The sequence below is a fragment of the Podarcis liolepis genome, assembly GCF_965112155.1.
Source record: "Podarcis liolepis genome assembly, chromosome: 11".
NCBI lineage: Eukaryota > Metazoa > Chordata > Lepidosauria > Squamata > Lacertidae > Podarcis > Podarcis liolepis.
Window position 1 is genome coordinate 23,349,989 of NC_139565.1, and position 23,886 is coordinate 23,373,874.

Sequence of the window (23,886 nt, forward strand, 5' to 3'; positions counted from 1 at the left end):
TGGGCAGCTTGCAATGTATATAAAGGCATAATAAAACATTAAACATTTACGAACTTCCCTATACAGGGTTGCCTTCAGATGTCTTGGCAGTCAGATAACTCCATACCCTCCAACATTTCTCTGATGAAAAAGAAAAGCAGGACATTCGGGGATTAAATCAGAAACTGGGACAGCTTCTGCAAATCCAGAACTGTCTCTGGGGAAAAGGGGCACTTGGAGAGTCTGGGATTCCCAAATTTGGGTCTCCAGCTGTTTGGGGACTACAATTCCCATCTTCCCTGACCACTGGTCCTGCTAGCTAGGGATGATGGGAGTTGTAGTCCAAAAACAGCTGGAGACCTGAGTTTGAGAAACCATGTTCTGGAGTTTGACTGAACAGCCTGTCCAATAGAGAACTGCCTTCTGTACAGTAGGGCACACAGTCACCCTATAAAAGTTGCAGACCTTTCCCTGTTTTTGGTAATGAACTCAAATCAGTCTAAAGCTAAAACAGGTTGCTCAGTGAGTCAGCTGCATGGGAAGAACTGGGTGGGTCATTCCTGCATAGGAAAACAATAGACCCTTCAGTCACAGGAAGTTTACAGATGCTTAGAGCTACCCTTGTACTCTGAATGAATAATGTTTCAGCACTCCCTATTCTGGGTGCGTTTCTCAAACTTAATTGGAGGTTTTCTTTGTTGCTATGGCATAGATTCCACCACTCCCCATCACTGTGTACAACATATTCTATACGCTTGTGCCACCTTGTGGCATTCACTTAGATTTACACCACCTACTGCAACTCATCTGATAACTCAGTATTTTGATGTGTCCAGTCTTCAACTGCATTCTTTCCGATGTTATCTAGAGTTGACTGTGTAAAACAAGTACACTGGGGTTAAATTACAACAAATCTGCTCTCAGGAGGAATGTTTCTGGTATACTTGGTGCAATATATATGTGTCTATATCTACTGGGTTGTTGTTTTTTTGTATTTTTACTGTTGCTACGATAATTGCTTTTGTTTCTGATGTTTCTGATCTGTTTTATATTTGTTTTGTGATTCTCTTTTGTAGGCTAACTTGAAAATTTAGATTAATAACATTATGTGGTGGTGTGTGTGTGTTTAATTTCTTCAAGTGTAGCAAGGCAGCTTTTGTTTCCAAGTCCTGTGGATTTGTTTCATGTGCAATCAGTTCAACCACCATGTAAAGGTAAAGGTAAAGGGACCCCTGACTATTAGGTCCAGTTGTGGCCGACTCTGGGGTTGCGGCACTCATCTCGCTTTATTGGCCGAGGGAGCCGGTGTACAGCTTCCGGGTCATGTGGCCAGCATGACTAAGCCGCTTCTGGCAAACCAGAGCAGAAGGAAACGCTGTTTACCTTCCCGCCAGAGCGGTACCTATTTATCTACTTGCACTTTGTGCTTTCGAACTGCTAGGTTGGCAGGAGCAGGGACTGAGCAACAGGCGCTCACCCCGTCACGGGGATTCGAACCGCCAACCTTCTGATCAGCAAGTCTTAGGCTCTGTGGTTTAACCCACAGCGCCACCCACGCCCATCAACCAACTAGAAATAGCAGAGTACGTACAGATATCGCAGTTCTAAGAGTTCCAGGAGTCATCAAGATCAAGAATAGAACTTCTTTTGTCCATAAACCATTTGCTTAGATTGATCTCAGCTGATGCTGTGGAACAGATGCTCGAAGGCTTAAATGAAGATGCTTTACCCCTCTTTTCCATTTTACTGCACTTCAGCTCATGTAATTGGGTTTGTTGATTTTGTATATGATTTTGTATACAGTAGTGAGTTTAGATTCTTATCACCAGCTCTCAGCCCTAACTCAGATAAGCAGTGGTGGTTCCTCTTAGAAATACGCTCCTGCATATCTACGTATAGTTAGGAACAGCTTTCATGGGAAAACCCACCTGCTGTATTTGATTTCGACTTGTTGGAGGACTGTTATAATAGGATTAAGAGGAAATTATTTTACTTTATTTTACCGTATTTTTCGCTCTATAACACGCACTCGACCATAACACGCACGTAGTTTTTAGAGGAGGAAAATCCGTAGGCATGCCACCCGTAGGCATTCCCTCCATAACACGCACAGACATTTCCCCTTACTTTTTAGGAGGAAAAAAGTGAGTGTTATGGTGCAAAAAATACGGTATTTTTTAAAAAACACACACAAAAAGAATAGAGATCTTGGAATGTGGAGATTTCACGGACATTAAAAGAAGTCAAATCGTGAATCTGATCTAGCACAAAGAAAATGGATCTGTAAGTTTTGGCACCCAAAATGAAAGGTATTGCTTCTGGGGAAAGTACTTTTGAGTGGGAAAGTACTGTAAATCTGTGAACTCATTCTAGGAAGATGGTGCCTCGGAGTTCCTGAAGGAAAAGATTTGGCCAAGCACTGCCTCTGAAAAAAAGGAAAGTCTCAACTTCTCTTTCTGGAAAGCCACAAAACTGCAAATTGTTCTTCTAGTTTGACTTTGGTTATTTCTACCCTGAGCCATAGGTTCTTGCTCAGTCACAGGAAGTGACTTGAGGATCTTGAAACGTACTTTTGTTGCCATGCTAAAGACATAGTCTGCTGTGGTAACAACTTCTTCTTGTTCGTTGATTCATTATTTTGGGGCGGCCTTAAGCAGTTAATTAGTTCATTGCTTAGATCACATGTAAAGCATGCAATTAGGCATTCGGGGCATAGTTGCTTTAAAGCCAAATGTGTTGATCTTGATGAACTGTCTTTTGGAAAAAAATTAAAACTTTGTTTGCCTCAGAGGACAGGCACTGTTCTTCAGGTCCCCAAAGGAATTAGAAGGGAATTATACATAGAGAGGGATTTTGCACTAATTCTTTTGGGTTGGGAGGTGGGCTTGGAATTTTGGTTATTTTGTTGAATTATTCTGATTGCAGGAGGTACACTCTAGGAGGCTAAGGCAGGCAAGGACCCACAGCCCAGGTGGGGCTCACTAGCTCAGGGAGGAGGTGTGTGATTCCTCAGCTGGAGTAGGCTTAGAATGGGTCACATGCCTTGTCAAGTCCAGATGCTGCAATGAACATACAAGACTGCATCCTGGCCAGGCCTGCGCCCCATTCTCCATTCTGTCCTGTAGTCCTTGCATGCAGCACTGCTTCTGTTCCACTGCGGTTTGTCTTCCACCCTAGACTATGCCATTCGTCACACTGTCTACCATGGCAAAATTGCATATTTTACATATTTTCTGCAATTAATTGTGTAAATTATGTTGTCATTACTGTTATGTATTGAAGTACCCCTGGCCACCAGGGGTATTGTGTATATAGTTTTCACTCAGGTCCACATAAGTTAATTTAGGCAGGAACCCCTGAGCTGTTGTTGTTACAGTGTTGACAGTCAGCTGCCTATAAAAGCAGGCCGGCTGAGCTGTTTGCTGTTCAGTTCAGTTCCAGCTTACTTATAAAGAACTACTTGGAGAAATCTCTGTGTCGTCTGCTATGTCCACCCACTACTTAATAATTACGTTATTCCACACCATTCATTTCAACGCAAAGGAAATGCAGTGTGAACTGAAAGCAACAACAGCAAATACTGAACAGGTTTACTGGATTGATGTCCATTCTAGGCATTAGAGAAACTCCCGTTTGTTCTAATCAAATGACATACAAATATTGCATTATGTTAGGGAAAATGACTTAGCAAAAATGTGTAGATTTGGCAAAACTGCCTACAAAAATTTGTCTATAAGGAGAAATTCACACTACAGTGGTACCTCGGGTTACATACGCTGCAGGTTACATATGCTTCAGGTTACAGACTCCGCTAACCCAGAAATATTACCTTGGGTTAAGAACTTTGCTTCAGGATGAGAACAGAAATCGTGCTCTGGTGGTGGCGCGGCGGCAGCAGGAGGCCCCATTAGCTAAAGTAGTGCTTTAGGTTAAGAACAGTTTCAGGTTAAGAACGGACCTCCGGAACGAATTAAGTACTTAACCCGAGGTACCACTGTAACATGCTAATGAATGAAGGACCTTGTTTAAAAAAAATGGCATTCTGATGTGAAAACATGAAGAACTGAATGTAAGATTGGGAAAATAAGAAACGGAGAAAAATTAATACTGACATTCAGATGGGCGGCATATAAATAATAAAATTACTATTATTATTTGCCATCCTTAGTACTTAATTCCAAATGTGCATCTATATGTATAATTTTACCATGCAAATTTTATGCAAATTCATGTCCCTTTTGTCCTTTTCTAAGGATTTGAATCCAGGTATCCTCAGCGCTTCTCCAACACTATTGACTATGCCACACTTGTTGTTTCTGCAGCTGTATATTCTGAGGGCTTTCTGATGTCAGCTTGCCAAAGGCAACTTCATCTTGCACAGTGCATGTATATGGGTTTAATTATCTTATTTTCTTTTAAAACCTTATTGATTTTTACATGAAGATGGATAGCTTGGTTAACAGTACAGAAAATTGCAGAGCGGGAGAAAAGAAAGATGTGGCAGCCATCTTTCTAATTGTTCATCGTTATTGATCAGTTTGCAAGGCAGAGAGCTTAAGAAACCTGACCTTCAGCAAACCTTTAGACTTACAAAATGATTCTTGGTTTAGAAAAGCTATTCTTAAGGACATTTTGAGAAGAGACAAATTAAAGTAACCATATTTTTAATTTGGTGTTCTTAACATTGCCCGGCAGCCCAAATTCAATTTTTGAAGCTTTCCTGATCACTGTCTTCATTCTAAGATAAGTATCACTTGTTAAATATGCCCATTAGGGGCAGATGCCAGGCCAGTAAGCGGCAACCTCAGAGGACAAGCCTGTTGACTCAAAAGTAAGATCTACTGTGTTCAGTGAGATTTACTTCTATATAAGTATGCATAGGATTGCAACTTAAGTTTTTGATCTTTTTTAAAGTGTTTCTTTTAATTGCAGCTGAAATCCAAGAGAGTTTAAAGTATGGTCTGATTTTACAGTGTTTTCTCCGTTTGTGTTATAGATGCGACATAAACTTCACTCTTCTTGAAATGCTTATTATTTTAGGCATGATAGAAACTCTGATAATAAATATTATCAAAGCTCTATGAGATTCCATCGTTTTAAGAAAGCCAGGTATCAGACCTTCCAAGTGTCCCTCTTTTCCATGGACAGTCCCAGATTTACAGAAGCTGGCCCAGTTTCTGATTTAATCCCGGAATGTCCCGCTTTTCCTTAGGACATCCTTAAGTAACTATACAAACTTTAGAAGACATCTGAAGGCAGCCCTGTATAGGGAAGTGTTTTAATGTTTAATGTTTTATCGTGTTTTTAATGTTCTATTGGGAGCTACCCAGATTGATTGGAGAAACTCAGTCTGAAGGGTGTGGTGTTGTTGTTTAGTCGTTTAGTCATGTCTGACTCTTCGTGACCCCATGGACCAGAGCACGCCAAGCACTCCTGTCTTCCACTACCACCCGCAGTTTGGTCAAACTCATGTTCGTAGTTTCAAGAACACTGTCCAACCATCTCGTCCTCTGTCGTCCCCTTCTCCTTGTGCCCTCAATCTTTCCCAGCATCAGGGTCTTTTCCAGGGAGTCTTCTGTTCTCATTTCCTTCAGAATGGATAGGTTTAATCTTCTTGCAGTTCATGGGAGGAGTATAAATAATAAATTGAGAATGGTGATCATTTTATGTATGTATGTTGGAAGCAGCCTGGAGTGGCTGGGGCGACCCAGTCAGATGGGCAGGTTATAAATAATCAAATTATTGTTGTTGTTGTTGTTGTTGTTGAATAGGAAATCCCTATTTTCATTGGAAAAATGTTGGAGGGTATGAAATATGTGATTACATTATAGCAGAATGTATTATATTAAGTGCTTGAGTGTTTAGTATTCCTATATGTCAAATGGCCAGACGTTTTCTGGAAAGCCTTCCACCCTCTTAATTCTTTCCTGTCACTCCACTTTTACATTCACACTCCTAAGACTGGGATGGGTCCTGTTAGTCTGTTGCAACCAAAACATCAAAGAATCTGGTGGCACCATTAAGACCAACCAACTTATTATTATGCCACAACAAGGCAGCTTTCTTGGACCGCACAATCCTCCAGGTGCTGTTTTTGCACTAGATGAGCCGGACTTCGGTCCAGAAAAGTTCCTGCCACAACAAACGTGGCAAAAGCCTCTCTCAGGCGCAGCAAAATTCTCTTTGCTGATCTCTCTCTCCGCGCCCCCGCCGTTTTGTCACTCCACATGCACGTCAGCCAATCCCCGCGCTTCACCCCGCCTCCCTCCAGCCATGTGCCCAATGAGCACGGTCCGCCTGTCATCCGTTTTGGGAAGAGAGAGAGGGGCGGACAGTTGGGGGCGTGGTTTAAGGGCTATGAATTTTGCATAGGGAGATCGATACCGACGGCGGGTTGGGAGGCGAAACGGTGGGCGGGGGAAGGAGAGGTGAGAAAAGACGGGCGCGCTGCGATTGGCTGCGACGGGGATGCCGGCTGAGCTCTGATTGGCCCAGCGGCATGAGCTGCTGGACCGGGTGAGCACAGCAGAAGGAACAGAAGCAGAGCTGGGGGAAGAAGGAGCGGGTCGCGCGTGGCCGGAGTCCGGGGGACCTTCGACGCGGCGCCGAACCGTCGCTCCTCGCAGCCCGGGATCCTGGTAAGCGTACGCGGCCCTTTTGCCCGCCAGGGGAAGCGGGCCGGACGCACCGAGAGATGCTCTCTTGCTTGGTTCACCCGTGGAGATGCATCCCTGACTTTCCGCGCGTGAGCCTCTCGCCCGTGAGCATCTCTCGCTTCGCCCACGGGCGGCTAATTCTCGGTACCCGAAAAAGTGTGCCGTTTTCACACGTTACGTTTTCACGTGCCCGCATTCTGAGCCTCACGTGTGGAAACGAGCCCGGGAGTGTGGAAACGGGGAACGCGAAGAAAACCGTTCGCCCCGCGCAAACCTATAACATTGGATGTTCAGATTTGAAAGCAGTGGGCCGATTGAAATCCCCCCCCCCCATGAATCCGAGGACAGGCAGCATGTTTGTTTATGTATCGAATTCATTGGTATCCTACTGCATTTATATCTCAGCCTGCCTCCAACGAGCTCACTGGTGGCGTATGTGCTCCTCCCCACCCCCCCGTTTTATCCTCAGGAGGAGAATATCTGGTGTGAAGTTGATAGACAGTGACTGGCCCAGTGATTATAGATGGAGGCGTAGGGATTTGAACCCGGGTCTCTGCGGGACGCGGGTGGCGCTGTGGGTAAAACCTCAGTGCCTAGGACTTGCCGATCGCATGGTCGGCGGTTCGAATCCCCGCGGTGGGGTGAGCTCCCTTTGTTTGGTCCCAGCTCCTGCCCACCTAGCAGTTCGAAAGCACACCCAGTGGCGTAGCGTGGGTTGTCAGCACCCGGGGCAAGGCAAGTAATTTGCGCCCCCTAACCCGTGGATTTGCGCCCCCTAACCCTAACCCCCAGATGTTGCACCCGGTGCGCCCGGCCCCCCCCCTGCACCCCCCACGCTACGCCACTGAGTACGCCTAAGTGCAAGTAGATAAATAGGTACCGCTTTATAGCGGCAAGGTAAACAGTGTTTCCGTGCGCTGCGCTGGTGCTGGCTCGCCAGAGCAGCTTCGTCACGCTGGCCACGTGACCCGGAAGTGTCTCTGGCCAGCGCTGGCCCCCGGCCTCTTAAGTGAGATGGGCGCGCAACCCTAGAGTCGGACACGACTGGCCCGTACTGCCAGGGGTACCTTTACCTTTACCTTACTCTGCAGATCTTGGCTGACGCATACATGTCATCACAGTGGCATTCAGGTTATTCTGGAGTGAAAGGATATGCCGTCTTACTTTTTATTCTGGAGTAGAAGAATGTGGGGCATTACTCAGTATTCTGGATTAAAAGGATAATGGGGCATTACTCATCTCAGATGAGTCTGTTGTGGGTTTTTTACCCACTTGCCAAGGAAAGGCAGGGCAGGAGCAAATAGTTTCATCTCCTTGCTCTGAGCACGGCACCTGCTTTCGTAAGTAGATGTCTGTTAGGGAGCTGGCACAGAAGCCTCAGCTGTTATGGTTGGCCAAGCACCTTATTATCTGACTGTGAGAGAGATAATGGGATGGGAACAAACAGCACATTTAATTAAGACCCATTTGCATAGTCGTATAAAAGTAGGTCACAGGTGCTTCTAAATAATAAACATTCGGACTTGTTTTTTAGCAGCTACACATTGTGCATAAAGGCCTCTTTGGCCCTGTTGGTCACCTGCCATAGTTTAGCCAAAGGGAGGGGGGAGGCAGCTGCCCCTTCCCCAATGAAGCAAATAAATAAAAAATAACTAACTAGCCAACCAATTGCATTGCAGATAGCTGGGTTCTGCCCCCTGGAACATAAATCCTGGCTACTAGAAGTTACCAGCTGGATGAGTCATTAGAGCTGGGATAGAAAACCTGTGGCGCTCCAGATGCTTTTGGCATGCTAGTTTATTTTATTTTAAAGGTTCAATCAACTACAAATGTGCCTCTCAGTTAATCAGGCATCAGATATTATAAAAACAATATTTTAATGCATGCACTTACTGAAACTGAAATGTATACAGTGGTACCTCAGGTTAAGAGCTTAATTCGTTCTTGAGGCCTGTTCTTAACCTGAAACTGTTCTTAACCTGAAGCACCACCTGAAGCTCCCACTGCTGCATGATTTCTGTTCTCATCCTGAAGCAAAGTTCTTAACCCGAGGTACTATTTCTGGGTTAGCGGAGTCTGTAACCTGAAGCGTATGTAACCTTAGGTACCACTGTACTTTTAAAACATTCAGTCTATATTTGTACTGCTTTGCCTTTCAGTGAAGGTTTCATTTCTCTTTTGAGAACAAGCGTTTAATTTAAGCAATCTGCCACTTGTTGTGAAAGTAACAACCCCTTCACCCACAGTGGTTTCCTGCAGAGAAATAAATTCCATGTAGGAAAATGTGTGCAGTCATATATGATGAGCATGCACATGGCGAAACAGATGGGTGCTTATCATGAGTGTGACATATAGATAGTGGTTGTACACACAGAAGTGAAACCCATCACTGGAATAATTATATGTGAAGCAGTTTTACTCGATGGTATAATAGGAGACACTTCAGTCTCCATTTTAACAGGTTGTTATGTTAATGGAGACATCTGTGGGGTAATGTTAGGTTCTGTTTTTGTCCAACTGACTCTCTCATTTGCCAGTCCTCCTGTGCCTCTTTTCATAGTCTTCTATTGAGCTTCTTTGTGTTTTTGGCACTAATATCTGATCTTGTAGGTGGCCTGTGCTGGCATGAGCCACACAGCCCCTCTGAATGCCATTTGCTTACCTTCCCTGATGTCACAGAGGCTCATGCCAACCTGGAGCCATGGAGCAGTTTAAGCATATACTCATAGCTGTCAACTTACAGATTTGAAAATAAGGGACCGGCAGCCTCGAAAATAAGGGATCAGCAGCCAAAACAAGGGATTTTCCGGGCACAGGTATGTTCAACTTCTGAGCCCCTCCGAGCCAAAGGCAGAAAGCCCAGCCAGCAGCCAAACGAAGCCTCAAGCGGTGGTTCCCACAGCGCAGCAAAGGGGAAGCAGCAAGGAAAACCACCGTCACCTCTCTGCTGGGAAGCGCTGAGCCAAAGCGAGTCCCCAGGCAACGCGGCCGATTTGATTGGCAGAAGGCATGCAAGCTCCATCCCCCAGTCGTTCTTAGACTCCTTATTGGGTGAGCAACGCAGTCAAGCAACACAGTTGGAGCCTCCCTCCTCCCTGGCCAGCAGGGAGGGAGAGGAGCTGCTTCCTTTGAAACCCAGGAAATTTAAGGGACATCATCAATATGGGACAGCAGCGGGACACGGCGCTGGGATAAGGGAGTTTCCCGCCAAATAAGGGACGGTTGACAGCTATGCGTATACTCTAGAAATCTTAGCACCAGAGTCTCAAGCTCCATGTTCAACCCGTGTGATCCTTAACCACCACAGCCTTTCAAAGGTCACTTTCTCACTTGTTAAGATTGTTTGGTATTCAGAGCTTCTTCCAAGAAGGAGATTGGCAGTACTTGCAACATACTTGTTTAGATCTTGGAATGTGTGCATTTTAATTGTTGGGCACTGCAATAATATATTGCTTCTGCTTTGTTGAGAAAAACACTTGCTGCTTACTCCAGATGATCCTGAATCATGCAGCTGTGCAATTTAGAGAGAAATTGAGACTTGTATGATTATTATAGTGTTAACGCCAAACAGGAAACTGAGAAGGAACAGTAAATCACCGCCTTTTGTTTTTTTACATCCTGATTTTCTGCAGAAGACAGAAGAGAATGGCAGACTTTCCTGATGTAGTTTCTGTGGCTACAAAGCTAAAAAATGAGGTCATCCGGTACTACAATGTTGAAGATGATGAATGGAGACTTATTAAGAAAACAGTAAGTTGACAAGTCGTTGCCTTTCCAGATTCTTTTCTTTTGTTAATAAACGAGTAGGGTGATTTATATTCTACTTTTGTGTTTTAGGTGGGCCTATATGGTGCGATGATATGTGAAGTACCGTACATTTGAGTGGGTAGATTTCAGAGCCCTGATTTGGTGTTTTGTTTCTTTGAGTGATGAAAATTACACAAGGAGATTAAGGTCACTTTCCTCTTTTTTCTACCTTTCCACAAGCTAGAGGTCACACAGGGATCCTCTACATGGGCGTAGCCAGGATTTCGGTTGGTGGGAGGGCAGTCCTTTTGTTGCGGGGAGACATAACCTCAGTTATCTATGTGTTTTTATCAATTTTTATTGATTTGGAGGGGGCAGCTACCCCCTCTGGCTACACCCATGAACCTCCATCAGTAGAAGAGGCTCCCTGCTTCAGACTTTGGCTCTCAAAACTTTTGGAAGTGTGTAGGGCTGGTTCACGAAAGCAGGTGGGACATGGCAACCTGTCCCCCTTTTCCCTCATGTGTTTATTTGCTGTGTATGGTTTGGGGAAAGCTTGTTCTTATTTCCATCTGATAGTGCTGTCTCATTACTTAACTGCATGTGCAAATGCTGGCACAAGCATAATATACTTTCCCCCAAGGCTATAGTGATACTCATCAAAGCTCATCATATCTAGATTGGCACTAAATCAGTTTTTTATACTATCAGATTAACACAAAATTGACTTAAAATTTTCAGCAATTGTGTCAGTTGTGATGCCTACATAATGCCAAGGCAACCCAGTTAAAATTTGATGTTGTGATAGGGAGACTTTTTGATGTGTGATTTGTCAAGTTTAGTTCTCAGAGTTTTTCTTTTGAAACATTTTTTTAAAGAGGCATGGGATGATATGAATGGCCATAGTTCATAGAGGATGTGTTCTCACATTTATTGATTTAATGCTATATTTGGGTGTTGGTTTCTCTCCTCATTCACCAGAAGAATTTACATGACAATTTATTGCATGCATATATATATATATATATATTAAAAAACTACAGTTGAATTAAAATGTGTGTACTGATGAACAGGTTGGTAAAAGATGCACTATATTTGAAAAGTTCCCTCGGTGGTCTGTGTAGTTCTCGATTCTGTCATTATATTTGTACATTCAGAGGTGTGAAGTGATTGAGTCATTTTTAATAAAGTACAAATATTGTGATCTTCTTTTTTTTCTGCAGAAAGATACGACAGTTTGGCGTAAGCCATCTGAAGAATTCAATGGATACCTGTAAGTTAACTTACAGAGGAGATGAATTCTTTCATTAATATAATTTCCGGTAGCAAGGGAGGGGACTGTTTATGAGAGGAAGAATCTGGCCATATTAGAGCAGAAGTGGGCCGCTCCCCAATACATTGTGCCCTCCAGCCATCATACTTCATTTCAGGATAGTTTCTCTGCATCTACCATGGACATACAGTAAAAGAAAAAAAATGCATAGTGGGTGTGGGTGACTTTGAGTGCTTTGTGGAATATAAACATGAAACCGTCACCTATGCATTTGTGTACATAATGCCTCTGGTGCTAAGCATCCTCCTCTCAGTTGCATTTTGTTTGTTATAAAAATGGTTATTTCATTTGTAGACAGTTCTTGCTGTTCTCTGAGGCTGAGTAGGTCCTGTTGTAGCTTTCCTTTTAGGGAGTTCTCATTAAAAAAAACCTTTGGCAGATCTCCTCTTTCTTCCGCCTCAGACTGACTGAATGAAATCCAACATGCGGTGCCTCCATCCCCACCCTCAAAGATCATAGAAAATAACTTTTTGCTTTGGCACAAGGGGATTGCGTAATCTGAGGCATAATTGATGAAATTTAACATTCCTAAGACCCCTAGATCCTGATGGAAAATAAAAGAGATATTGGCACGTGCATGACCCATATATAGTTACTTTAAACTGGTGGAAAGTTGCTAGGCGCTTTGACATTTTCTAAGCATCATTGTATTAAATCTGATTCTGTAGCTACAAAGCAGAAGGGATTGTGGAGGATGTTGCCAACAGAATAGTAGATCACATACGCCCTGGACCCTATCGACTCCACTGGGATAGTCTGTTGACCTCGATGGATATTGTTGATGAGTTTGAAGAGGTAATGCGTCACCCATTTATCACACAACCAGAAGTTCTACTGGCATGCTTTTCATTTGGCACAGCAGTTGCAATGCAAGTTAAAGTTTTACAGTCAGCAAGAAGGGAGCTTCTCTACTTGCATATATCCACACTTCATACCTTGTGCTTTGAGTGACACTTTAACCTTCTTGTTGGCAGTGGTAGAACCTGTGGTGTATAAAAAATCCGAAGTGAACAAAATAGCTTTTGCAGTTTTCAAGAAAGCGCCTCATTTTGAGTAGCTGAAAACTAGGACGTACAAATACAACCATATCCAAGGTGTTTTGAGCATTAATTCCGATATAACTTCCAACTAAATTTGAACTATCCAGAAACAGTTGGCTTCAGTGGGAAAGTTAATCCCATTGTGATAGATTTAAACTCTTAACCTTTGGCTGCATCATGCTCTCAGTTTTTAATTTAAAACCTATTTTCTTTTGATGTCCAAAGTCTCTTTTCTTGGCCAAGAAGTGACCTTCAGCAGAACTGTCCTGGTTTCAGCACAGCATCTTAATGAATCCTGAAACACAGGCAAACACCTTTTTTTAAAAAAAAAAAAGCCTGTAGATTCTACACCAGTTCTGGCTATTTACATTTTGCCAGGCACCTTTCATTCTGATGTGTGTAGCTTTAAGCTTACTGTTTCTAGTGAATTTAACTCCTATTAAGAATCTGTTCCTAGATTTCTTAAAGATGTTTATTACCGTATTTAAGATAAGACTGATGATTCATCTCAGTATATTTGAATAATCAGGAGCACTTGTAGGAAAACCTGATTGTTTCTTCAAGTAAGAGATATCTGTATAGTTCATTATTTGAGTCAGGCAGTCAATTAAATCCATATTATGCCTGTAGATGGATTTTTTTAAGGTGGGGGTACGCTGGGTAAGTCTCTTGTCTCTTTAAACTTAAAAAAATTCAGCTACATAGAGTCCTGAGTCATATCAAGAGATGGCAGCTGCATCTCTTCACATTCAAGGGACAGCCCTCTAACCACAACTCCCAATGTCACAGGCTTGATCCAAATTGGAGTAGGGAGTGGAACTGCTGCTGGAGAGCTTAAAAAGATGGAAATGTCATGATTTATTTCTGGTCTCATCTAGTTTGACCCTTCAACACAGTCTCCATATTGCTTGGCATAGCTAGAAACACTAAGTTTCTACAAATGAATACTACCTAAATGGGCATTTTGTAATTGCACTGCAGAACTGTTGTATTATGCGGTACACCACAGCTGGCCAGTTGTGGAACATCATTTCTCCCAGAGAGTTTGTTGACTTCTCCTGCACAGCAGACTACGAAGACGGGATTCTGTCATGCGGTAATTCTAATTAAACCTCTTCTATCTTCTAATCTTGCTGTCTAAAGCACACTGAAACCTTTAGAAATCAAATCTGTGTACGTTCGTGCTGCTGTTTGCAACAAATTATTGGTTTGACACCCACTTCCTCAAAGCTAAAATTAGAAATAAACTAGCGCCACGAAGAAGGACATCCTGTCTGTCACTTGGCAGATCGAAAGTACAATACAAAAGTCACTTAGTGCAAAGGACAGTAGAATGAATACGATTGCTAACTTGCATTTTCTGGTGAGTCAGCTGCACTTGGCCTGAGATGAGGATTGGCAGGTTGAACCTGAACCCTGGGCCATTCCTGACTGCCGAAAATGCGGAATTTGAGCAGGCGCTGCTTGGCCTGCCCTGAAATCATAGAATCGTGGAGTTGGAAGAGATCCCAAGGGTCATCTAGTCCAACCCCCTGCAATTCAGGAATCTCAGCTAAAGCATCCATGACAGATGGCTATCCAACCTCTGCTGAAAAACCTCCAAGGAAGAAGAGTCCACAAACACTGGCGGAGAAAGAGGAGTGCGGGGGGAGCGCACCGCCCTCGGCAGCGCGATCCCAGTGGGGTGCCATTGCGGCTGCCCCCCTGTCTACGCTGGTCGCCACACCCCCAAGACGCATGCCAGCCCTGCCCCCGCCTGCTCTCCGCCCCCCAGTGCCAGAGCATGAAGCTCCGCCACTGTCCACAACCTCCCAAACCTAGTTCTCTCTTCTATGTAACTGTTTTGGGGAGCAAAGAACCAGACCTAGATTTTGCTTGGGAGATTACCATGTTCAGACCAGATTCAGAATATTGTAAATATTGCACATTGACTTAAAAAGGCGTTCTTGGGTAACTTTGTCCCCAAATCCTGCCCCTCTCTGGATGGGGGAAGGTTGGTTTGGGTAGCTTCTTCTACACCCCACCATTTCTTGTTCCAAGAAATGGACACGTTCCCCATATAAGGTACTGCCTTGGACAGAAATCCCTCAGCTTTACAAGCACAACTTGAACAGGGGCAAGACAAAGGACTACATATTGGAACTTCCCTTTTTTTAAAAAAAATCTGCATATATCTTCTCCAGGTTTGTCAGCAAACTGCTGAAACTCTAGATCCCCTGAGTCTGGAGTTTGGGGTTGTTAGAAGGAAGCTTACCTCTCCCACAGGATCCTTGGGATCCTGGCTGTAATAGAATTCTTAAAAAGATTTCTCAGGAATAAAACTAGGTGCGTTCTCTTTGCTTGAGAGGTTCAACCCACAACTGTGTTTTATTTTAAAACAGGTGTCAGCCTGGACTATGGTGAAGTAAAACCGGGTTATGTTCGAGGTTTTAACCACCCCTGTGGCTGGTTCTGTTTCCCTCTCAAGGACAATCCTAGACACAGCCTGTTGATAGGCTTCATCCAGACAGATTTGCGTGGGATGATCCCCCAGTCGGCGGTGGACACGGCTATGGCCAGTACTCTGACTAACTTTTATTCTGATCTCAGAAAAACCCTGAAAGCATAATCTGCGCTGACCTCAAACTCTGTGTGTTCCTTGCAATCATATTCTGCACCTCATAGTCGATTCTCAAAACCTTAGGCTAGGTTGGAAGCTTCCTGCATGAAGGTCTGTAGTATTTTCCTTATAGGTGCTGGTAGTCCCATTTGCACAGAAGAACTGAAAACATGTTTACTCTGAAGTAAGATCCACTGAGCTCAATGAAACTCACTTGGCAAGCCTTCGGCACATCGTTGCTTCTTAGCCAAGCCGTGGACACAGAAGCCCATGACACTCGCACAACCACATTCTGGACAGAACTCTAAATCAGAGTGTTCTAGCAAGTTGAGGGAAAGGATCTCTTCCCTGCAGGAATACAGTCTGTGGGCTGGCCTACACAACATAATTTCCAGAATGGTTGTAGCTCCAAAGCATGCAAATCACAGTGCTCACGTTTGTAGCACCCCCATGGAAGATGCTGGTTTTCACAAAGGGAAGCTGTAGAACTGGAGGGTGAAAACATGTTCTGCTCTAGCTAATTTCACCCCTAAAGGAAACTAGGCAATGATAGGAAAGCTCTGCCATCCAGCAACCCCTTTATTTACTAAGACTGCTTTACTAAACGTTATTACTAGGGAGAAGCCTCATTGAGCACCGTAGGACTTGCTTCTGAGTAAACATTGAAGGCGGCGGCCTGTAAGAGTGGGAATAGCAATACACTGGAATCTTTTCTTTTCAAGGGCTAAATGTATGAATGCGAAATACTAATGCTTTCATGTACTTTATGTTGCTTGCTAATCCTGATCTAAAAGATGGTTCAGAATCTTTTATCTTTAAACTAAAAAGCTTGATGCACTGTAGAGAATTCTGTGCTCCTGTTTCCATACTTTACTGCTTTATAGAGTAATTTTGTCATTGGTTATTTGGGGTGGCATGCAACTGAGTCTTACTCAGAGTAGACCCACTGAAATTAATGGACCTTGCTTAAGCTTTAATTTCAATGGACCTACTCTGTATAAAACTTACTTGCATACCACCCATTTTAGCCAAAAAGTTTGCAGTAGTTGTTACTGATAACAAAATAGTAAAGCATGTGGTTATTTGCAAAACTGCTCTGATTATTACTAGTACATGGTGACAAGTTTCAATTAGTAACATCTGTAAAATGTATTATCCTTCAATAGGAGATTGGAGGGACTTAACAGTGCTTAACTTTGACTGGGTGCACCTAAGAACTGAATCAAGATTTTCCATAAAAACAGTTTAATAATATCTAAGGCCTATACTCCAGGACATTGTTTTCTTAAGATTGCTCTTATGTTAACTTACCAGGAAAGAATTCATTTGAGACTTTGGTCGAGCATAATCTTCTTAAGGCTTCACGATGATGTTTATTTTTTTAAATTGTTAATATGCTTCAATTATTTAAACAGATGTTTTTTAAATTCACTTGCTGGTACAAGTGACCCACAGTTCTACTGAAATGGCTGCTAGCCACTGAGATGGTGCTAGTGCTGGAAGAATATATAGGAATTGTGCTGCAGTTCTGTATTATAACTGGTGAGAGATTATTTATATAAGATGCTTAAGATGTATATTAAAGTATTCAGTTCAAAATACTGGTGGTGGTGGTTTTTTTAAAAAGAAAAAAAAAATAAGATGATGTTGCCAGTCACACAAATCTGCTTTTAACAGAGTAGCTGGGGAAACCCAGCCAGATGGGTGGGGTAGAAATAAATTATTATTATTATTAGTCTGCCTAGTCCAGCATTGTCTGCTTCAGCCAGCACTGAGTCTCCAATGTCTTGGGCAAACAGCTTTCCCAGCCTTTTAGCTGTGGTTAAAGCAAAGCATGTGCCTAGGGGAACTGGTTCTGGCCAGCTAGTCCCACCCACCTGTCAATTGCCTGATGTCACTAGGACATCAGGTGACCCAAACAGGGCTTGAGCTTGCTGCCAATCAGCTGCTTGGCGCTGACTTCAAGCCCTACAGCCAATCCCAGCAGCCTCAACGCCAGCACTTATCAGCTGTTAGTTCATTGACTAGAAAGGCTTGCCTATCAGGAGCCACCTTAAGATTACCAGTTGTGCACTAGCAGCTGCATCTCTCTACCTGCCCCATGCCTGACACCCATCTTTGTGACAGGTGTGGGTGATCTGGAGGAAACATCATGTCGGGGCTGTGGACTTTCGGCACTTGGTATATTTTCATTTTGACAACGAAGTGCAAAAGTCTATGAGCATATTTTTGAGCTTTCCTTCCTAACCACAAGTTCACATGTGCCTATTGTGAGCCATCGTTATCATAAGGCACCAGCCTGAAAGCTGGTGTTGGATTTCAGGAGTTACTAGGCAGATCTTGGGGTCCTGCACAGATGTCTTTCCTGTCAGCTCATCTAATGTAAACGTAACATAAAGCACAGAACCTGGACACACTCGGACAGCTGGAAATTCTTCCAGATCCTATCCAGTGCTCTGTCACTCGAGCATCACCCATCCAAATCAGAAACTCTGAAAGGCACAAAATTGAGGCTGACTCTTGGGTTGTCACTGCATTTTCCATTTTCACAAATATATGGTGTTCTAAGTACCTGCCCCCCCTGATATCACAGAATGACAAACAGACTTCTCTAGACATATGTGTTTATTTTTATGGTACATGCAAAGTACTTCTTAAACTTTTCAGCATCAAAGTGCATTCTCTTCATTCTCCAGATAATTCGTTTCCATATGGGCATATGAAAGGCTAGGTGAGTTGCACTTATTAAAGCTGCAAACATGCCTAATTCTGAGACTTCAACAGTACTGACTTTATCATGTGATAGAAAGGTTTTGCAAGCTTGTTCCATCAGATTCTTGGTTATAGTTTTCAGGCATTTCCACACACAACTATTTCTTGTTCTTTAGTAACATTGCAAATGGTTTTTTGGTTTTTTTTGATACACTACGCAACAAAAAATGTGCTAGATGTTTGGAGTAAATATAACAAAGGTGGGGAAAATATACAGTACAGGGAATGCATACATAGCAATCACACATACACAAGTGTTGCCCAAACCAACTCTAAGGGTCCTTTGCTAGTGCTACTTTTGTGCAACATATCTTGGGTTAACCATAATCATTCAATGCTTTACCTGAAAGTGGTCCTAGGTGACAGTCCCACAAAAAGTGCACATATTTCATTAATGGGAGGAAAGGAAGGTTTTTATACTTAAGTGCCTTAGGCCACAATCTAACACAGTTAAGTGTGCTTAATCTCATTCATTTTATAGGTTTAAGGCTGCAATTTCTATATACCTTTGTATCAGTTCTATTAACAGTGTTTACTTCTGAGGAGACATGCATAGGGTTGCGTTGGACGGTGTCTCCTTTTAAGAGCCTAGAAGTACACGTCCCAATATTGTGCCCACCAAAATCCTGAGCAGGAGAGAATTCCTCTTCCTTCTTCAGTCAGAAGTAATATTAGCATTTATAGACTGCTTTCTATACACTGATATATAATTAGCACAGTAACTTTTACAACAGTCCTGTAAGGTAGACCTATATCATGAGCCTATATTGCACATGGTGCTGGAAAGTTGAGGTTCAGAGATGCCAAGGGTGCCAAAGGCCACCTAGGGAGTTTGAGGCAACCTCTCTTCACTTAGCCACTACACTAACAGTGCCAGGCTTCTCCAATACGAGCCAATATTAGATAAGAATCCATAAACTACTTCATGGTTGTGCAAGGGATCGCAGCTGTGCAGCAGGCCATTCAATTTTTGCAATGAGAATCCTGAAATGCATTGCAAACTGTTTTTGAAAGTTTAATGGTGCAATTGAGACCTTCCATATCCATGCTTTTCAGACATACAAATAATGCTCTAGCTGCATTACAAATTGGTTATTAACAACCTAGTTCTCTTATGCTAGACATGTATTCCATATTGCACACTTGAGATTATTAAGCGGCAAATGGGCTGCAGATACATGGTCATGGTTGGGTTTCTGCCATATTCCTTGATCCCCATTGTAAGAGTCAACCTTAGGCACTCCTAATCTGCTTCCAGGTCTGTGCTGTCTCTTTACCTGCCGTTCTCAATGGTCATGATGCATGCTGACCCCTGAAATCCTTTCTGCTAGGTTCTCTACTGATAATGCAAAAGAGACAACACAGTGAAAGAGCAGTGGAAATTATGTACAGCTACTCACATGAAAATGCAGCAGTAGGAGCAGCAGGATCAGTTGCTCTGCTTGAGGGAACCCTATGTCCTCAAGGTCTGCAGGAGTACAAAAATATTTAGGGCAAAAAATCCCCCCAAGCCCATGGAGGGCTGAGTTTGCTCAGTAGGCAAGGGATGCTCTCTGGCTGTTAGGAAAAAAATGGGAAACCCGGTGGGAAGGGGGAATAGAATGAAGTGGCTGGAAACTTGAGCAGGGGCAAGCCACACTGCAACATTTAATTACAGGTCCGCTTCACCCCCTATTATTAGCCTTGACATTATGCATTAACCATGGGTGTAGTCTGGCTGAGCAGAGACTTAAAATCAACTTACAGTAAGTCATTTGACTGATTTGTTGCTGTTCTGCAACCAGGAACAGTTGACATGGCAAAATAAGTTAGCACTCACGAGAAACATATTCTGTGAAATGATTTTATAATAGTACCTGCTATACGAGACCCTAATCTTATCTCACCTATCAGAATAATAAAAATACCAGTGTCTAATTAACTTTACCAATAGCATGCATTCAATGTTAGTCTACACCTCATTTTCTTCCCTTGTCACAGTAAGCTGCTTTCATACCATTATGTGAAATGGTAATGCTATTCCTTAGGCAACCACAGAATCAAAGTTGCATTTTAAGGCTGCAACCTTATGCACACTGATCCGGGAGAATGTCCCGCTGCATTCCACAGAGCTTACTTTTGAGTAAGTATACATAAGACTGAGCTGAAAGACTCTTATAAACTGGAATTTCCATGACCCATACAGAATCAGATATAACACACTCCCTTAATTTGCCCTGGTGCTTATTATTAGAGCATATGGTCCAGCATGGCAGAGATCAGAGAATCATAGAGTTGGAAGGGACCCTGAGGATCATCTACTCCAACTCCCTGCAATGCAAGAATATGCAGCTATCCCATACAGGGATTAAACCTGCAGCCTTGGCATCATCGGCCCCATGCTCGATAACAAACTGAGCTATCTGCATCTGTGTGCACATTTAACACTGAGACTTGCAGAAGAGGAATTATTTCTAACACCCTGAGCAGAAATCATAACAAGGATTTAGCAATCAGATCTGGTGAACAGCAACAGCTTCTGAACTGCACCGTCATCTGTTAGCCATACCCCATAACCTTCCATGGGTTTTGTATTCTGGGTGTCTTTCAGACATTTGATTACAGATCACAACCATGAACTATTCCTATGACATAACAAGCAGTAGTAATAAATCCTCCTTAACAAGCAAGGGTGTGAACTTGCATCAGCTTAGCCAGCATGACCATTGGTCAAGGCCAGGGATGATGGGCGTCCATGGTCCAACAAGATTGGAAAGGTGCCATGTGGACTATCCCTGCTCTAACAGTTTCATTGCCACAGAAAACGGGTAGCACCAATGCAGTGTGGAATCTTGGTTTCCCAAGAGCACAGATCATTTTGACATACTTGATCAAGTGCTTGTCATGATCAGATTTACACACCAAATCAAATGTATCTAGAATAAGTATAGCTGAAGGTTCTGGACCAAATTTTGAACCTTCAGGTGTTTTGATTGTCCCCAGACCTCACTGCTACCAAGATGCTGATTTTTAAAAATATATTTTGTGTGGTTCACAGCACGAGTAGCTTCCAGACTTCTGATGATATGCTACCAGAGGAGAGAGAGAGAGATGGAGATGGAAACTAGTTTTCTGGAAGGATTTCTGAAGCAGTTGTATAAGAAGCTAGGAAATCACTGCATGTACCCTGTGTTTCCCGAATGGCTGGATTTAAAAACAATTCTGTTTTCCTGGCAGCAATAACCAGCTTCCAACTTCAGGCTCAGTACCCAGAACACATAATGCAAGTCACAGTGTGCAGCTGAGAAAGCAGCCCTTGATTCATTTCAAGCAGATATGCAGCTGATTGTACCCAGAAGCTGTGATCTGGCACTTCTGATGTGTGCACAGAACTTCACATGCAAAGGGGTCGCCAGCCCTCTTCTATATCAACTCATATTGCATGCAGTGGGCAATCTCCATGCAAGTCCAGAGCATTCCTCTTCACAGAAGAAAAAGAACTAGCCCCACCTGCAAACTGCTTTGGATTGTGCTGCGCTTTTCTAGCTAAGCACTTCGAATTCTTCCTTTTGCCAGACAAGCAAACACTTTCCAAGAACAACATCTTGGAATCAGTTCGTGTGCTTGGGCACAATGATTCCATGTGCAAAACAAATATTTTTCATATAAGATCTACTTATTTATCCATTTATAAATGAGTTAAAATATCATGGCAGCTTTCAAAAGTCATATAGGACACTTTCACTGCAAAAAAACTAACTTAGTATTCTGTTCTGTCGTTATCAGAGTTGTTTCAATTTACCAAGTCTCGTAGAAATATTATTTAATTACTTTTCTAACTACAATAGAACAGAAGACACAAAACATTTGCCTCCTCTTGGTTTCTGTAGTTAAACTGATTCTTGTTTCTCTGCAAGATAATACTATTTCAAAGGCAAATAAAAAAGAATGCAAGAAATAACTAACGTATTGGGGTATTAGCTGTGTTCCTGAAAAGCAACAGAGACTACAGTACTACACCCACTTACCTGTGAGTAAGCTCCACTGAACTCTGTGGGGCATACGTACTTCTGAGTATAGGATTGCACTAAAAGTTAATTGTTGCATGCTAATTTCTTTGGATCGTTTTTATCTATACGTTAAGAAATTCGGGTGATACAAAATGTATTACAAATGCTATCCATTCTGCTTATTTTTCAACTCGCATAGGTTACACCTGGCAGAGTAAAGATTGTAACACCTATTATACACAAGTGCCTGAATAGAACATTTTCTTTCTTTTTTGCAGTGACAGTGTCCTATCCTAACCTTAACCTGTTCTTTACTGGCATACTTATACTGATCAAGTCTACGCTGACAGATCAAACAAAAAGGAACAACAACTGGCTACACAATTCTCATGTATCTCTAATCATGCAAGCATTTCTATTGCTGCCCATGGCAAGTACCTTGACTGGTATCCTAAAGCAAAAGTATCATGCTGTTGAATATTCTTCTTGCAGGACATTAATTGCAGAATCCCCCTCTGTATAAACAGGTGCACAGTTTCATAGTCATGACTAATTCCAATTGTACCTTAACAATGGCACACATACCTGCTCTGTTTGAGTGCTATCCTTAACATTGTTTTGTAAAAGTAATACTAGATAGTAATGTGACAGAAGTCTGAAGATATTCTAGTTATCATCAAAATACTGTACAGAAATGGTTACTTATAGAGGTAAGGCATTCTTAAGGAACATAGTTTCATAGCCATTCGAATAAATCTTTCACAGGAATCAGTGGAATGTTTTTTTGCATATAAATATTTAAGTTCTCAATTGTAACCATTTGTAAACTATCACGGATGAATGCAAAATATTTCATATGCCATTTAAAAAACACTTGGCGGGTCTTAACGCCCATTGATCTACTGGATGATTATGAGTTTGAAAAGAAGCAGATTGAAGAAATGTCAAGATCTCTCTAGAAAATCTTGTATAATAAGCCATAATCATCATTCACTTCAGAGGTTATCTATCAACACTCTACATGAGATATACATGTTGGTAATAAGGAGTGTTCCCTGCTCTCCACTTCATTCGTTGGTATTACTGTAAATATCACTTTATCCATGGCATGCCATTAAAAGACTGTGAACTATTTATTTTTTTCAGAAGCAGTCACATGCATTTTGAAGTTCAGGTCACCAGCTAGAGCATTTTCCATCCCAAGGCAAAGCCACTCAGAGTAGCCATGCTTGTAATTTGTTTCTGAATGGTATCTTGGCTGGTGCACGGAATGACAGAACTTGGCTGGAATAAGATACCCCAAGATTTAAGACTCTCCTTCAGTTGCTTCTTCGTGAGCGTCCTCTTCATGAGATTCAGTGAAATTTGCTTCTTCTTCTTCTTCTTCTTCTGCTACTACTACTTCTTCTTTTCCCTCCACGCTGTCCTCTCTTTCTGGGCGCAGAGACTGCCTTTGGCTGGGCTTATTGCTGTCGTGGGTGCTGTGGCAGCTTGCACTCCCAAGACGAGTTGATGCAACAACAGCTTTCACTGCAGCCTGGGTTTCAATAAAAACAAACAAGAGTGGTTAGATTTCTTGGCACCTATGCTGTGGTTTCGTGGCACCGATCCCATCTGTCTCCACTGTGTACCAACCCAGGCAAGGCTATAATCACTTCCTAGTAGATTCTCTCCTACATAATGTATGAATTAACTCTATTTAGACTTGCAGGGGTTCAGACAGAATGTGTCTCCAAACTGAACAAATCAGTGTGGTCTAACGAAAGAGAAT

General features: G+C 42.6%; 2 protein-coding genes across 3 annotated transcripts in view; one reads left to right on the forward strand and one right to left on the reverse strand.

Annotated features, from left to right (window-relative positions):
* The first annotated feature begins 6,488 nt into the window (after positions 1-6,488).
* STARD4 (StAR related lipid transfer domain containing 4) lies at positions 6,489-16,955 on the forward strand. The gene is made up of 6 exons (XM_083465590.1): positions 6,489-6,617; positions 10,268-10,385; positions 11,606-11,655; positions 12,384-12,510; positions 13,737-13,851; positions 15,137-16,955. The coding sequence occupies exons 2-6, from the start codon at positions 10,281-10,283 to the stop codon at positions 15,361-15,363; spliced, it is 624 nt and encodes a 207-aa protein (XP_083321716.1). The 5' UTR covers positions 6,489-6,617; positions 10,268-10,280; the 3' UTR covers positions 15,364-16,955.
* A 1,006-nt stretch (positions 16,956-17,961) lies between these two features.
* The window catches only part of CAMK4 (calcium/calmodulin dependent protein kinase IV), an 84,321-nt gene continuing 78,396 nt past the window's right edge, over positions 17,962-23,886 (reverse strand). For both annotated transcript variants that reach the window (XM_083464602.1, XM_083464601.1), the window contains one exon: positions 17,962-23,652. In XM_083464602.1, coding sequence (XP_083320728.1) covers positions 23,422-23,652 — 231 coding nt within the window. In that variant the 3' untranslated portion in view covers positions 17,962-23,421. The remainder of the gene's footprint in view (positions 23,653-23,886) is intronic.

Excerpts from the sequence above, each read along its gene's own strand:
- STARD4 (XM_083465590.1), top strand. The coding sequence starts at position 10,281 with ATGGCAGACTTTCCTGATGTAGTTTCTGTGGCTACAAAGCTAAAAAAT. Across the intron at positions 11,656-12,383 it reads GAAGAATTCAATGGATACCT|CTACAAAGCAGAAGGGATTG; the intron begins GTAAGTTAACTT and ends CTGATTCTGTAG. Across the intron at positions 12,511-13,736 it reads TTGTTGATGAGTTTGAAGAG|AACTGTTGTATTATGCGGTA; the intron begins GTAATGCGTCAC and ends ATTGCACTGCAG.